The sequence below is a fragment of the Dasypus novemcinctus genome, chromosome 4 (genome assembly GCF_030445035.2).
Source record: "Dasypus novemcinctus isolate mDasNov1 chromosome 4, mDasNov1.1.hap2, whole genome shotgun sequence".
Taxonomy (NCBI): Eukaryota; Metazoa; Chordata; class Mammalia; order Cingulata; family Dasypodidae; genus Dasypus; species Dasypus novemcinctus.
This window is the reverse complement of record NC_080676.1, coordinates 77,030,245-77,046,064: the sequence shown is the minus strand read 5'-3', so window position 1 is coordinate 77,046,064 and position 15,820 is coordinate 77,030,245. Positions and strand designations below refer to the sequence as shown.

At 51.6% G+C, this 15,820-nt stretch overlaps 1 protein-coding gene across 2 annotated transcripts in view; it reads right to left on the bottom strand.

Moving 5' to 3' along the window:
- Nucleotides 1-15,820, bottom strand: part of ADCY5 (adenylate cyclase 5) — a 159,960-nt gene that overhangs the window by 59,688 nt on the left and 84,452 nt on the right. For both annotated transcript variants that reach the window (XM_058295680.2, XM_058295681.2), the window contains exons 2-3: nucleotides 6,016-6,165; nucleotides 1,321-1,442 (exon numbers count right to left, since the gene is read on the bottom strand). In XM_058295680.2, coding sequence (XP_058151663.1) covers nucleotides 1,321-1,442; nucleotides 6,016-6,165 — 272 coding nt within the window. The remainder of the gene's footprint in view (nucleotides 1-1,320; nucleotides 1,443-6,015; nucleotides 6,166-15,820) is intronic.

Below are 15,820 nucleotides of genomic sequence, written 5' to 3'. Positions count from 1 at the left end.
ATTAGTGGTTATTCCACCAAGTGAGGACAGAGGCATGAGTGAGGAAGAGAAGAGGACACGGACAGAGCTACCTCAGGGTCAGGCCCGGAAGCAAAGCCACAGACCCCACGCCCCCTCTGAGCTCGGCCCCCGCTTCCGTACGGTCCTGGGGGCAGAGATTCTACCGGGAGCAATCTTCTTCCAGGGAGACCGAGGCTGCTGCTGGCTGCAGGCCACACGGCTCCGGCCTCCCACCTTGGCTGACCATGGAGCCAGGTGTGCAGGGGAGCTGGGATACCCCCGAAATTCAGGGCACATGTGCTGTGCAGGTACGTTTTTCTGATGACACCCAAAGGGATGTGTCACCCAGAAGGCTTAGCGTCCCTGCTTGGGGGCTGGGAGGAGGGCACAAAGGCAGAGTCGACAGTCTTGGATCCCAGAATACACTACTCTGCCCGCTGGAGCCAACAGCCTCCCTTGAACGTGTGTGTGTATAACTGCAGCTTTAGAGAACACCCTCATGTACATTACTTCCTTTCCAGCCCAAGTGTCCTAAAAGGCTCCCTTTACACCCACCTTAGAGAGCTCACGGGTCTTGGGAAAACTTGCCCAGGGAGAGAGTAACTCTGTCAAGGACAAACACAGCGGCTCCTTCTCTGTGCCCCTGGGAGGACTAGCAGGCTCTCCGGGAAGCTATGCTGGAGGGAGACCGCCGCCTCGCTTCGTGGCCCCCCGGAACACATAAGCAGATTTTGCACTCTATTAATCTACATCTGTTTGCATGGCCCTGCCGACAGCAGCTTCTGTCTAGGGAGGGTGGCAATGTGTACTAAAAGGAGTGTGGGCTTTGGCGCGGGCAGAATCGGGTGCACCAGCTCTGCTGCTCTTGGCCGGGTGACCTTGGGCCACGGACTGACCGCTCCGACTTTGAGCTATAAACTGGGGGTGCTAAGGAAGATACCTACCTTGAGGGCTGTCAGGTGGACTAGTGATAATGTGGGCAATGCCCAGTGCAGGAGTGACGAGGACTGATGGTGACGGCGACATGTGAGTCCCAAGCCTGTGCTTTTCTGACTCTCTTGTTAGACAACAGCCCGTGGCGTTGCCTCCTCCTTTCTCATCCTTCCTTCCATTCCCTCTCCCTGCCATCTTCCCCCACCCCAAGGAAAGTTAAACAGGACCCAATGGGAGTCCACTCCCCTGACCTGGAGGGGTGGGGGCTTGAGGCAACACGTATTCCAAGGCCGCTGGACCACCCAGCTGGGCCGTGCCCACTTACGGGGAGGGGGTGGGATGCTCAGTCCGCACACCCTGCCCTCGCCCCACCATGCTTGCCCCTACCTCACATTATCATGTTTCTGGATGTAAATCTTATGGAACATCATATCCTCCTGCTTGGCATTGATGTCTGCTTTCATCTCCATGGCAACGTGACGAGGAAGGACAGACAGCAAGAGCCGCTCCTGGGGGGAGAAGCAGACGCTTTTGTCAGGGCTCCTCCATCTGCCCAGCAGTCCCCTCGCCGCCCCTGCACCTGTGCCCCCACCTGCGGGGCCCGGAAAACCTCGCAGGCTCTGGTGAGGCACGTGGGCTGGGCCCCTGTGCTGGGGTAGCTGCGGCCGTGCCCCAGGGCCACCTGGCCGCGTCCCCGGGACACCCCGGGTCCCGCAGCCTCGCTTGCAGCCATGCCACACGGGGAAAAGGAGTCCTGGTGAGCCCGTGAGTAACAAGCACCAAGGTTAGAAGCCCGGGCGTCACTGGAGCCTCTGACCTCAGCCAATGGCTCAGCTTCCCTAGCCCATTTCCTCCTCTGTGAGAAGGGATGGGGCTGCTGAGGGTGTTAAATGGGACTCGGTCAGTCAGTCATCAAGTATTGACTGAGCACCTACTATGTTCCAGGCACCATGCCGGGTGCCAGGGGCTACAACCGTGAATGAGACAGACATGCTCCCTCCCCACAAAGCGCCCGGTCTCACGGCAGGGACGGGCGCCACGGGCAAGGGACGGGACCAGCCTAGGCTCGGGGAGGAACAGAGTGGTCAGAGCAGGCTTCGTGGCGTCCTGGGCAGGAGGGTGCTCCGATCCCACGCAGGGGCAGCAGCCCAGGAGAGGGGGTACGCAAGCCAACCAGGGAACTGGGAGAATTTGTTACAACAGGCCGAAGGGGAGGTGGGAGAGAACCGAGGGGAGGGGGCAGGGCCCACCGTGGAGGCCGTGCCTGCGCCCTTCTGGGGCCTGGACGCGGCCCCCCTCCTGGGCTCTCCTCGCCACCTCCACCCCCCTCCACGGCCGGCTCTGCGGCCCAGCACGCCGCTCCGCTCACCTCCGCCCTCCTGGTCCTCCGCTCCGCACTGGGCCGCCCCCCAGGCGGGGCACAGAGATTCTGTTCCTGCCTCCTCGCCTCCTTTTCTGGTTCCTCACCCACTGCTGGCCCCAAAAGGGGCCGTCCCCACCACTCCGTCCTCCATCGGCTCACTCTTGCCCTCTGGAAGCAAACCCACCCCCAAGCCTTCCACTGTCACCTCCTGCCTGGTCTCTTGAACCTCCCGTTACACCCCAGGAGGTCTTGCCACCAACTTGACATCGCACCCAAACCACACTACTCTGCCCCCGTTCTCATTCTCTAGGTTCTCTGCCTCTGCCCTCAACACTCATCCTGGTGATCACCAAGGTCAAGCCCTTGCCCAGGTCACCTGCCTCTGCTTTTCAGAACCTCTCCTTCAAGCCTCGGTCCTTTCCCTCAGCCCCAGGCTCTGTCTGACACTGACGAGGTCCTGCGGATCTCAAACCAGCTTTCGGATCTGTCCTTTCTGCTCCGCGCCCACCTCCACTCCCCATGCGCACCTCTGACTCTGGGGTTCCTGCCAGGCAGCCCCCCTTTACCCTCTGTGCTGCTCGTTCCGCCCCAGCCTCTGCAGTAAACGGCTTTGCCATGTCATCCCACAGGCTCCCTGGGTCCCGCCAACTGCAGCAAAATGTGGGTTCTCCCGGGTCCCCTGAATCCACTCTTTCTTGTTTGCCAGTGCACCCCATGTCCTAGCTCCGGCTAGCCCCTCTGGCATGCTCATACCCACCTGGGCCTGGCTGTGTTCTGCTGTCGCCGGAGCCCCCTCCCACCGCCCCAGCCTCTGTCATCTGCAGGGCTCCTTCTCCAGGGGGCCTCCCGCAGGCCCCACAGGCTGGTCTAGGGGGCTTCTCACATCCACCCATCTCTCTCTCTCTCCCACTGCCTCTCATAGGTCCAGGCCACCTTCAGGACCTGCCTGGAGACTAGGACAGCCTCCGAATCTTGGCTCCAGGCTGGCTGCCTCTGATCCACTTTCCACACCGCAAGCAAGCGGGGCGACCTTTCTAACCCCCCTGGCTCCACTGCTGCCTGCTAAAGCCCTTCCAGGTCTCCCGAAGTCCCCAGGATCGGCCCTGCCTGCCCCCGGCCCTCCGTACCCCTCCACACGCCTCTCCCAGCAGCCCCCGAATGGCCGTCTCCACTCTACTCCACATAGAGTGAACTATGGGAAGTCTTCCCAATTCCAGCAGCTTCTCCTGCCTTTGCATACACGAGAGCCTTGCGGGGCAGTGTGACGTCTTGACACATGGCTTCCCACACACCTTTGGTTTCCCCCATCTCCTCTGGGGATCTTTTCCAGGCGGGGGTCCCGGCTCTGGCTACCAGAGCTCCCTCGTACCCCAGGCCTCTGGCAGAGTCCCTGGTCACCTCTATTTCAGTGGCCTGTTAACTGTGTCTCCCTGTACTGCGGTCACCTCTATTTCAGTGGCCTGTTAATTGTGTCTCCCTGTACTGTGTGCAGTGAGCAGCCTCCTTGGAGCACGGGAGCTGGGGCTTGTTCAGTTCCACAGCCCAGAGCTGTGTAATCAGGAAACACGGGTAAATCAGTGTTGGATGTTCTCCGTGCGTCCGTCTGGTGCCCCCAGGCATCAGTAAACACGACCCTGGATGGCCATATCTTATTTACTGAACTCTCAGTAAATAGCTACAGTGATAGAAACATGAACTAGAGGACAATTGTGTGACAATATAGGACGACTGGGAGAAAGTGTGCTACGTGCTGTTGAGTGCATGAGGGGCCTTCTCACATCCTTGACTACTTCTGGGACCGAGGGCCAGGAAGAGCAGGCAGGGGGCAGCAGGGAGAGCAAGTCTCTGTCCCCTCATCAGTGGGAGGCTTCACCAGAGATCCCAAGAGCTGCTCTTTCTGCAGAGGCAGGAAGAGGACACCAGAATTGCCAGCTCCAGGCGGGTGAGGAGAGCCTGTCTCCGGAAGGCAGACTTCCCTCCACTTCCCTCCTCGGTACCTCAGCCCCGAAAACCGGGTGGTAAAAGTACCTTCTCCCCCAGATCTCTTTGGGTTTGGTGGAATGTGCAGCCTGGGGAGGGACAGAGCAAGTAAACTGGGATGGACTGTGAAATGCCAATTACAAAGAAGAGACGAGGCTCAGAGAGGCTCCTGAAGTGAGAGGGATGCTCCCGAAAATGGAGGGGGAAGGAAGCTACCCTGATCTCAGGAGCTGTGGGGATAGTGGGCTTTGGAGGAATTTGGGGGCTAAGGGGTGAGCCAGAGGTGATGTATCAGAGGTGAGGTAAGCTTCGTGAGAAAAACCAGCCGGAGGGCCTTCAGGATACCAGGCGAGCAGGACTTTCACTCCAGCAGCCGGACCAGGAGCCCAGATAGGGTCAAAAAGCAAATGGAGAAAGCCAAGTTTTCTCAACTGGAGAACCTGGCAAGCCCCCCGGCCATGCAGAGGCAGTGCTGGAAGGGACGCCGGAAACCAGCAGTGACTCCGGGAGAGGCCTGAGAGGCTTTCAGAGCTGTCCCTCTTGCTCCGCTGTCTGGCATCTCACAGCTCCTGGGATGCTCGCTGACCGAGCCAGCGATGCCCTCGCACCGCCGGACACCTGCCCTGCACTTAGGCAGGCTGCGCAGCACTCCTCGCCAGCCCCAGGGCGCCATCCCGTCCACCCTTCCGTCCTCCCACCTGCGCATCTGTGATCGGGCCGCTGCAGTGTTCGCTACCATAGGAGGACCCCAGGATGTTGGTGGAGGCTTGAGGGGTCTTAATGCCCTGACAGACCCTAACATGTGGGGGGGCCCTCTGGTTTGGGGTAAGCTTCTCTCACAGGAGTCACGGTTATCACGCGTCCAGGAGAGCCTGCCACCCTGCGGACCACTTTCCTCTCTTCCCCAGGCTCACCACAGCCCCCTCCAGCCCTCCTCTCGGTAGCTGTGCAACTCCACTCCATCTCAGGGTTACCAGGACCTCCCGGAGAGGAGACGGGGTGACCCAGGCCAGAATGCCCAAACCAGCTCCCCACAAGGACGTTGGTCAGACAGGCAGGGAGAAGCCCTCAGTCCCACCCAGCGCCACCCCTGCCCAAGAGCAGCAGGCTTGGGCAGGGCCCCCTTTCCCTGCGGCTCTCTGGGGAAGCCCCGGCCAGGGTCTGTGAGCTGAGCCAACACCCACTGCCTCCCCTGGCGCCGGAGCTCTCAGGGCCCGAGGTCGAGGACGAGACTGGACGTCCATCTTTCTCTGAATCTACCAAACCCCAGAGCTCTGCGGAGGGAGAGCGCAGACGCTGCCTCCTCTTTCTCCCTCACCCTCCCGAGGGAGCACCTTGATTCCCCAGCTGGGATTCTGAGGCCTCGAGCCTGCGACTCACCAGCCCCTCTGGGGAAGGTGGGCCCTGGGAGGGAGGGGAAGCCAGCTCCTTCACCTTCCAGCCTCCCAGGGCCTGGCTGCAGGAATGTTAGCAAACCCCAGGGATGCTGTGGGGAGGCCAGGGACCAGGGAAGGGGCCGAGCTCCCTCTCCAGAGTCCCTCGGAGAGGATTCCCACAGAGCCAGGAATGCTGGGCTCCCTCCAGGGGAAACATTCCCCAGGAGGTGGGGCTGGGCAGCTGGAGAAAGCACAGCAGGGGGAGGAGGAGGAGGCAGCGCCCTGGGCAGGGCAGGGGCGGGGCGGGGGGCTCTCTGCTCCTCTCCCCAGCGCTAGGCCCGGCCAGGAGAGAGCGTCGCTCACCTGCTGCTGGTTCTCCCGCTGCGAGTGGAGCCGAGCCTGGATGCACTCCCGGGTCTCCTGGAAGGCCTGTCTCTGGGAGACCTCAGCTGGGTAGTGGGTGCAGACGCCCACGATGTTGGTGCAGGAGAAAATAAGGACGTTGGAGACAAGCTGCAGAGAGAGAGACGAGCACACGGAGCTCAGGGCAATGGAGTGGCTACCAGTCACTGGCCCCCAAGTCTGGCACCCCCAACCCCTGCTTAGCAAACACACCCCTAGCTGCCAGCAAACTGCCGCCCACACAGCAGACTTCCAGGCAGAGCCGAGGTTGATGACTATCAAAGCACAAAGGCTGGCTGGCTCGGTGTGGCCCCGAAGGACACCGAGTCCCTGAATAATCATATGGAACATGTCCATGAGGACCACGGAGTGAAAGGCTCCGCGTACTGATGATGTGGGACCCACCTGCATGCGTGCTGGGGGCAGCAGGGGAAGTGCAAGAAGTTCCCTGAGAGCAGGGATTCCACTTTTTGAAGGTGTAATACAGTCCAGCATTGACAAAGGGCTGGCCTTCCAGAGAGATGCCGTAGCTTATGATTCCCCAGAGAACAGCACCGATGAATCAAGTTCTTGCTGGCTACCCGTCAGAAAGTACCGCTACTGAGAATGAAAGAAGGAAGTCCCTGGCCAATAGAGATCAGTGACCACAGCTGAGCTCCTCTCCACTCTTCCTCTGGGTTTCCACTCTTCCCCCACCATGCCAGCTGGAGAGCATCCACTGTCTCTCCCCCTGACCACCCTGACCTTCTGTGGGTTGGAAAATACCACTGCACAGGAAGCGGACTTGGCCCAGTAGTTAGAGCGTCCATCTACCACATGGGAGGTCCACGGTTCAAACCCCAGGCCTCCTTGACCCGTGTGGAGCTGGCCCATGCGTAGTGCTGATGCGCGCAAGGAGTGCCATGCCATGCAGGGGTGTCCCCCGCATAGGGGAGCCCCATACGCAAGGAGCGTGCCCTGTAAGGAGAGCCGCCCAGTGCGAAAGAAAGTCCATCCTGCCCAGGAATGGCGCTGCACACACAGAGAGCTGATTCAGCAAGATTACGCAGCAAAAAGAAACACAGATTCCCATGCCCCTGACAACAGAAGCAGACAAAGAAGAACATGCAGCAAATGGACACAGAGAACAGACAACTGGGGCGGGGGGTGGAAGGGGAAATAAATAAATAAAATAAATCTTTTAAAAAAAGAAAAAAAGAAAGAAAAATACCACTGCAGTTCACATGAGCAGAGACCAGGGTGTCATTCCATCAAAAGGAATATTTACTGAAAAACTGAGGGAAAACATCCCACAAAAGCGATTTTACATAGCACTTTTCCGATCCTAGGGACCTGATGGTCAATGCCAGGTACAGCTCCTGGGGATCTGATCCAGGCCCTGCCCTTCCGAGCTGCGGGGGCTTCAAGCTGCACTTCAAGCACTCCCTCCAAAAATTTAATTCTTAGTCCCAACTCCAGAAAGGGTGCCCAGGTCAGCCTTGAACCTTCTCTTGTGGGCCTCCTGAGGAAGGCATTTGCCCACCTGGATCCCAAAGAACCTTGCCCTGGGACTTGAGCCACCTAGCAGTGCCCTGGCACGTGGCGCACATACCCTTCTCTACGGACCTCTGTCTCTGGAACCTACAAGTTCTGTCCTTGAGTCAAATTCACTCCACCTGAAGCCTTTTCCCAGCCCAGCTTTCTGGTGGCCCTGACCTTGGCCAGGGGTCCTCGGCCAGCACCTAGGCCTGGAGGTCATGTGGATCCCAGGCTGGATGTGGGCACCACCTTTTCCTAGTTACTTCCTCCACCATTGTCTGCCCCATTCAAGGAACAGAAAGAGATTTGCTCTCTCTTCCCATTTCAAAATCCCATTCTCTCCTTGGCTGCACAGGGAATTCCAGTTTCCTGACTGAAGGTGCTCTGAGCCCCCCTCATATGCCAGAGACACCTCACAGATGCCTCCTGATGTGCCTGCAGGGAAAGGGCAAGTTCAGATGACCAGTTCCGCCCACTGGGCCAGCTCCTCCTGGAGACTCCTACAGCCTCCCACCCCACCTCACCCACCCCAGAAGCCTATTATTACCACTTCATAATATTTAGAAACTGTAAACATTTGGCACAGAAAAACCCAGCTATTTATAACAAGGAAAGAAGACCTGCTCTACAGAAACGTACAATTCAGTCGAGGAGATAAGACACAGAGAGGAGAATCAGCACGAGCAAGTCATTGATTCATACCAGGCGAAGGTTAGAGACCGTGAGGTGGGGTAGGGGAGTAGTGCTGGCGTGATGAGAGGAGACCCTTCAGCAGACCCAGGGTATGCTGGGCCTCTGACTAGGAGAAAGTCGGGCCAGGCAGGAGGCATGGGAAAGGGCATTCCTGGAGAGAGATGCCAAGGAGGTTTACCCAGCGGGAGGCCCGTGTCCCCAGCCCACTCTGGGTCCTTAAATAAATAACCCAGGCTTTTCGATTCTACAGTGTACAGAAAGAACGTGTAGCTGGAAAGGTAGGCAGAAGCCAGATGGAAGAGCTGTCTGAATGTCAGGCTGAGAAGGCCAGGCTCAGTCCTTGGACAACAGGAACCACTGAAGACCCTGAACCAAAGAGGAGCAGGATGAGCACACGGCTCAGGGAAGAGTCGTCAAGGGACAAAAGTACAGGGAGTGGGAATTGGACTTGGCCCAGTGGTTAGGGCGTCCTTCAAACCCCGGGCCTCCTTGACCCGTGTGCAGCTGGCCCACGCGCAGTGCTGATGCGCACAAGGAGTGCCCTGCCACGCAGGGGTGTCCCCGAGTAGGAAAGCCCCACGTGCAAGGAGTGCGCCCTGTAAGGAGAGCCGCCCAGCACAAAAGAAAGTGCTGCCTGCCCAGGAATGGCGCCGCACACACGGAGAGCTGACGCAGCAAAATGACACAACAAAAAGAAACTCAGATTCCCGGTGCCGCTGATAAGGATAGGAGCCATCACAGAAGAACACACAGCAAACGGACACAGAGCAGAAAACTGGGGGGCGGCGGGGGGGGGGGGGGGAGAAATTTTAAAAATAAAAATAAAAATAAAGTTTTTAAAAGTAGATTAGAAAAAAAAAGTACGGGGAGTGGGAGATGGGTCAGGAGCTGCCACAGAAGCCCAACGTATGAGATACCAAAGACTTAGAGGAGGCTGGGGGCTGGGCAGGCAGAGTGATTTGGAAGGAAGAGCCCAGAGACCAGGGAGGAGAAACTCCAAGAGGAAACACACTGTGGCTTGCAGTATTAACTAGTGCAGTGGATACACAGAGAGACCCTGAGAGGAAGCCTCCAGGAAGTCACTAGAGACTGCTGAGAGAGGGCTAAGGAGAGGAGAGATGAGGACGTGCGACAAAGACATAGGCTACAACGAATTTTGATGTTCTAGTTAGAGGAGATCTATTTGGAAGGAGAGGAAGGTGCCAAAAGATAAAATTTTGAGTGAGACAGGAGAAAATGGGGAAGAAAAGATGAAAAGCTAGCCTCACACAGGATGATCCATCATGATATTACAATATGACCAAATTGATTTATCTCAGGAATGGAAAGCTGGTTCAATTTTGAAAATCAGTCAATATATTTCACCATATTAATAGACCAAAAAAAGAAAAAAACCCCAACATATGGTAATTTCTGTAGATAATGGAAAAGCATGACAAAATTCAACATCTATTCATGATTTAAAAAAGAAATTTTCAGCAAATTAGGAATGGAATGGGAGTGCCTCAATCTGATCAATGGAGACACAAAAGTATGATGTTAGCTGCAGATGCAAAAAAATCTACAACTAACATCATACTTAATGGTAAAAGACCGAGTGTTGTCTGTCCCCTCTCATCACTCCTATTCAACACAGAACTGAAGGTCTTAAGAAAATGTAATAAGACAAGAGAAAGAAATAAATAGCATACAGGTGGGAAAGAAAGGAATAGAACTGTCTTTATTTGCAGATGATTATCAATGTAAAAAATCCTAAAAAATCTACAAAGCAGCTACCAGAAATAATGCATGAGTTTAGGAAAGTTAAAGGATGCAAGATCAAAATACAAAAAGCAACTGTATTTCTATATACTAGCAATGAACAATTCGAAGTGAAAATTTTAAAAGTACCATTTAGAACTGCACTAAAATCCAATAAATATTTAAGTACAAATATAACAAAATATGTGCAAAAGGGAAGCACATTTGGCCCAACGGATAGGGTGTCCATCTACCACATGGGAGGTCCAAGGTTCACACCCAGGGCCTCCTGACCCGTGTGATGAGCTGGCCCACGCACAGTGCTGGTGCGTGCAAGGAGTGCCGCACCATGCAGGGGTGCCCCCGCGTAGGGGAGCTCCACGTGCAAGGAGTGCGCCCCGTAAGGAGAGCCGCCCAGCGCGAAAGAAAGTGCAGCCTGTCCAAGAATGGCGCCGCACTCAGGGACAGCTGACGCAGCAAGATGACACAATAAAAAGAGACACAAATTCCTACAGAAAAACACACAGTGAGTGGACACAGAGAGCAGACAACTGGGGGGAGGGCAGGGAAGGGGAGAGATATAAATAAAAAATAAATCTTAAAAAAAAATGTGCAAGACCTGTTCACTGCAAACTACAAAACACTGATGAAAGAAATCAAAGACTTAAAAAATGGAGAGAGATACCATTTCATGCACTGGAAAACTCAATACTGTTACGATGTCAATTCTCTCACAGTCTGATTTATAGATGCAACATGATTGCAATCAAAAGCCAACCAGCATTTTCTTTTTTGTGGAAATTCACAAGCTGAATCTAAACTTTACATGGAAAGGCAAACAACCCTAATATCCAAAACAATTTTGAAAAAGAAGAACCAAGTTGGAATCGTCACACCATCCAAGTTTGAGAATTAAGACAACATAGTACTAGCATAAGGATGGAAATATAGCTCAGTGGAAAAGAAGTGAGAACCCAGAAATAAATTCTTATGATTATGGTCAGTTGAGTTTTGAAAAGAGTACCAAGACAATTCAATGGGGAAAAAATAGTCTTTTCTACAAATGGTGCTGCGAATGAAGTTGGACCCTCACACTGCTTCACACCATATATGAGAATTAACTTAAAATGGTGAGAGACCTAAATGTAAAAGCTGAAGCTATAAAACTCTTAGAAGAAAACACAGGAGTAAATTTTCATGATTTCATGATTTCGTGATTTTAGCCAATGGTTTTTAAAATATGCTATCAAAAGCACAAATGACAAAAGAAAAAATAGATAAATTGGGCTTAATCAAAATTGAAAACTTTTGTGCTTCAGAGGATACCAGCAAGAAAGTGAAGAGAAAGGGAAGCAGACTTGGCCCAGTGGTTAGGGCGTCTGTCTACCACATGGAAGGTCCGCAGTTCAAACCCCGGCCTCCTTGACCCATGTACAGCTGGCCCATGAGCAGTGCTGATGCACACAAGGAGTGCTGTGCTATGCAGGGGTGTCCCCACGTAGGGGAGCCCCATGCTCAAGGAGTGCACCCCATAAGGAGAGCCGCCCAGCGTGAAAGAAAGTGCAGCCTGCCTAAAAATGGCGCCGCCCACACAGAGAGCTGACACAACAAGATGACACAACAAAAAGAAACACAGATTCCCATGCCACTGACAACAACAGAGGCGGACAAAGAAGAAGATGCAGCAAATAGACACAGAGAACAGACAACCAGGGCTGGGGAGGGGTGGGAGGGGAGAGAAATAAATAAATAAATAAATCTTTAAAATAAAAAAAAGAAAGTGAAGAGACAACACATAGAATGGAGAAAATATTTGCATATCATATATCATGGCTTAATTATTGACAAACGTATAAAGGTAATTTAACAGAGAAAAGATAATCTTTTTCAACAATGATGCTAAAACAATTGGATATCCATATGCTAACAATGAATTTTCCAAAATATACAAAAACGAACTCAAAATGGTTAAGAGGCCTACATGGAAAGCCTAAAATCACAAAACTTTCAGACATAGGACTTTGAGTTAGGCAAAAAATTTCTTAGATACAACACCAAAAGCATGATTCATAAAAGAAAAAAAAATGATAAATTGGATTTCATTAATATTAAGAACATCTGTTCTTCGAAAGACACAGGTAAGATAATGAAATGCCCAGACACAGACCAGAAAGAATTATTTGCAAATCACATACATGTCTGATAAAAGACTTACACACAGGATACATAAAGAACTCTCAAAACTCAATTATAAGAAAAACAACCCAATTTTCAAAGGAGCAAAAGATTTGAACATTTTATAAAAAAGATATAGGATGACAAAGTAGCACATAGAAAGATGCTCAATATTGTTAGCCACCAGGGAAATGCAAATTCAAAAGAAAAGAGATACTACTATATACCTATTAAAATGGCTTAAATTCAAATTTTGAAAAAAAGAAAAGGCACTGAGAACACATCTAGTACTAGTAAGAATGTGAAGCAACTGGCACTCTCATACCTTGCTAGTAGGAAAGAAAATGATACAGCCAGCAACTCTGTGAAACAGCCTAGCAACTTCTTATATAGTAAAATGTATACTTGCTTTATGACCCAGTAACCTCACTCCGAGGTGTTAAAAAGAAATGCACTGAAAAATTTACTTTCACACAAAAACCTGTACGTGAATGTTTATGGTAATTTTGTTCATAACCACCCCAAACTGGAAACAACCCAAATATCCTTCAACTGGTAGTATAATCACATGGTGGAATACTACTCGGCTTAAGGAAAAAAAAGGAACAAACTAGCGATATACACAACTACGCAGATGGCTCTCACGTGCACTGGAGCCCTGTGCAAAACAGGCCACCCACAGGGACAGGAAACAGATCGGTGGTTGCTAATGGATGGGGTCTCAATTTTTCGGTTGTTGCTCATATCTTGATTGTGCTGGAGTTTATACATATATATGCAATTGTCAAAAGGTACACTAAAAAGGGTAAATTTTACTGTATGTAAAAAGAACAAGAGGAAGGTGCAGGAAGGACTAGGAGAGAGAATGTGAGGGGCTAGCTGGACAGGTAAAGGACCGCCTTACCCCTCGGAGGCCAGAGGCTATTTTGAGACATGACCTCCAAGGTAATTATCAACTGCTGCTGGCAGCTGCTCTCCACTAATCCTTTGGCCTCTCCCACTGTAATCTGATTCCTCCTGCAGCCAGAAGGCCAATAGTAACATTTGGTGCAAATCCAGGTAAGACCACGCAGTAGTAACCCAATAGGAGTCCAAATGGCTTTACGAGGCTTATTACGCCTCCGTGCTCATCTCTCTCATTCACTAAAAAACAAAACCCCGTGACCCGGAAGAGGGTGCTGAGTTTGAGAGCAAGGCTGTTGAGAGGGGGGATTTCAGCAAATTGGACCTGAGAGTGAAAAAGTCAGAGATTAATTTGCCAGTCTCTCTCTCATACACTCACGCACACACATATTCTCATGCTCACAGCCCATAGGCCAAAAAACACAGGAGCCTGTGCCCGGGAGTAAATAGAGATGCTAAGGCCCCTGTGCAGAACTGAGTGAGCATCAGGAAAACCTGACCGGTTTCCACTGACAGCCTCCTGGGAAGGAGCCGGTGGTTTGAGAATGACCTCACACCTCAGGCACAAGGATGCTTTGTCTGAATGCTGACCCACTCTCTCTCGGCTAAAAACGTGGAGGGAATGTGGAGCCCCTTCATATGCCCCCACAGAGGCAGACACAGTCAACGGACAAACCCTTTCCTGATGTGTAGGACTTAATCAGTAAATAATAACAGGTAGCCCTCAACGGTGAGACTTCAAAACAGCAAGGTCAATAGGACCTAATTAAGGGTTTGTTGGTTTTCCCTTAGAGAGCGAGAGAAACGGGGAGGCTGACACTCCCCCACAAAGCACCAAGGGAAGTACAAGGGAGTCCCAACAGTGTAGCAAGCCTCAGCCCAGGGAGGAATCTCAGTGTCTGCTTTTAAAACAAGCCCTGCAAGGGGTTCCGGTCCAGATGGCCAGAACCAGGTGGTCCTAGGACCACACCTGGAGAAACCTGCTACAGAGGGAATGTTTGGGATTCTATTTTCAAAGTCAAAACCCAGGGGAGATGCCTATGAATATTTACAACGTCTTCCGCATTTCCTACAGCCCAGCACTTCTGAAACTCAATCTCCAGCTGTCTGCAGGCTGCGCTTTGCTGTGGGCCACGCCTGTGAAGTTACATTGCCCAGTTTTGTGCCTGGCGTCTCCTTAGCTGGAGACTGAAAGTAATCCACAGCTGGTTTAAACACTGCCTCTCCTCTCTGAGCTCTCAGGGGGATCCGTGGGCCCACTGCAATGTGTGCTGCTCCCAAATCCTGGGAACGGCTTGGGGCAAAGGGGAAGGAGGAATGAACAGGTCTGAAATAGAAGGCAATGAATTGGGGGCCAGGGACTGGGGAGACGGGAGACCCCTGCAAAATTTCCTGTTTTGCTTGCTTTCTGTTACAGTCAGTGTGTGCCTTTAGCCTAAACGGCAGTGTGGTTCACGGTTCATGTCTGTACATGTGTGTGTGATGGGAACGCCCTTAAATTTGAATTTCAGATGAACAGTGCATAACTATTTAATATAAGTATGTCTCATGTAACACTTGGGCTACACTTACACAAGTATATCTGAAATTCAAATTTTAACTGGGAAGTCCTTATTTTATCTGAAAACCTGACTAGAAGTCTTTTTGAACTATACATATACGCCCTCCCCCAATTCTGACAAACCCTGGCTGGGCCTCCCACCCCACGCTAAGGGGTCACCCAGCTCCCAATCCACCCTACTCTCTCTTCCAGATCCTCCACTCACAGTGGCTCATGCCAAGAAAGGAACAGACACCTCTGCATTTTCTCGTCACATCAAAGCCTGAAATCTCCTCAATAAAGCAGAAGCCAAAGAGCTGGGATATGGTTTTCCAAATCCGCCCACCGCAGGAGGGGTCCAGGGGCTGATGAGCAGCTCCCTCCTACTCTGCGTGATAGGTAAGGGGGGTATCTCTCCTGCCAGCAGACCTGTCCCCAGCTCCTGCCCTCAGGCACACGAGGACGCTTCCGGGTTCTGATCCTTTTTCTGTTTGCAAACACACAAAAGTCACTAAACAGTTGAAGTAAAAGGAGCTGACAAGAGTTTCTTCCCTGTGTGATGGATTTCGTTTGTCCTCCATGGCCATGGTGGGAAGCTCAGGAGACCTCAGTAGAATCCCATTAAGATAGAAAACAAACTCAACCAAGGAAAATTAATCCTGAATTACATACTTAGAAGGCATATCTGCACAGTTCCTTGAATGCTGCACAATGCTCCATTAGGTGCTTAATGGTGTTTTAAAAACATTACATATTTTAACCTTTTTTTAAAATCATAGCGACACCTCTAAATTTTTTTCCCTTACAAAGATAAAGATTGCTGTGTGGTTTTTTCTGTGACCAAAGTTGCCTTATAGGGAATTTATTTAGTTTTAAATTTTTTTAAGTCTCTTCAGACTCTATTTTTTTAAACTTTTATTTCTAATTACTTTAAAACATACAGGACAGTTACAAAAATAAAGCAAACCCATAGAGAGAACTCCAGCATACCCCTATTCCCCCAGATACCCAGATCCAACTATTTTAACATTTTGCCACGTTTACTGAATCTCTACCCATCTACCTATCAATCCATCTATTATCTATCCATCTATTTATCAATCCATTTTCTGAACGTTTGAGTGTAGCTTGTATATAACATGCTGCTTGGAAACTTAATATTGCCATTTACATTTTCTAAGAAAAAGGATATTCACT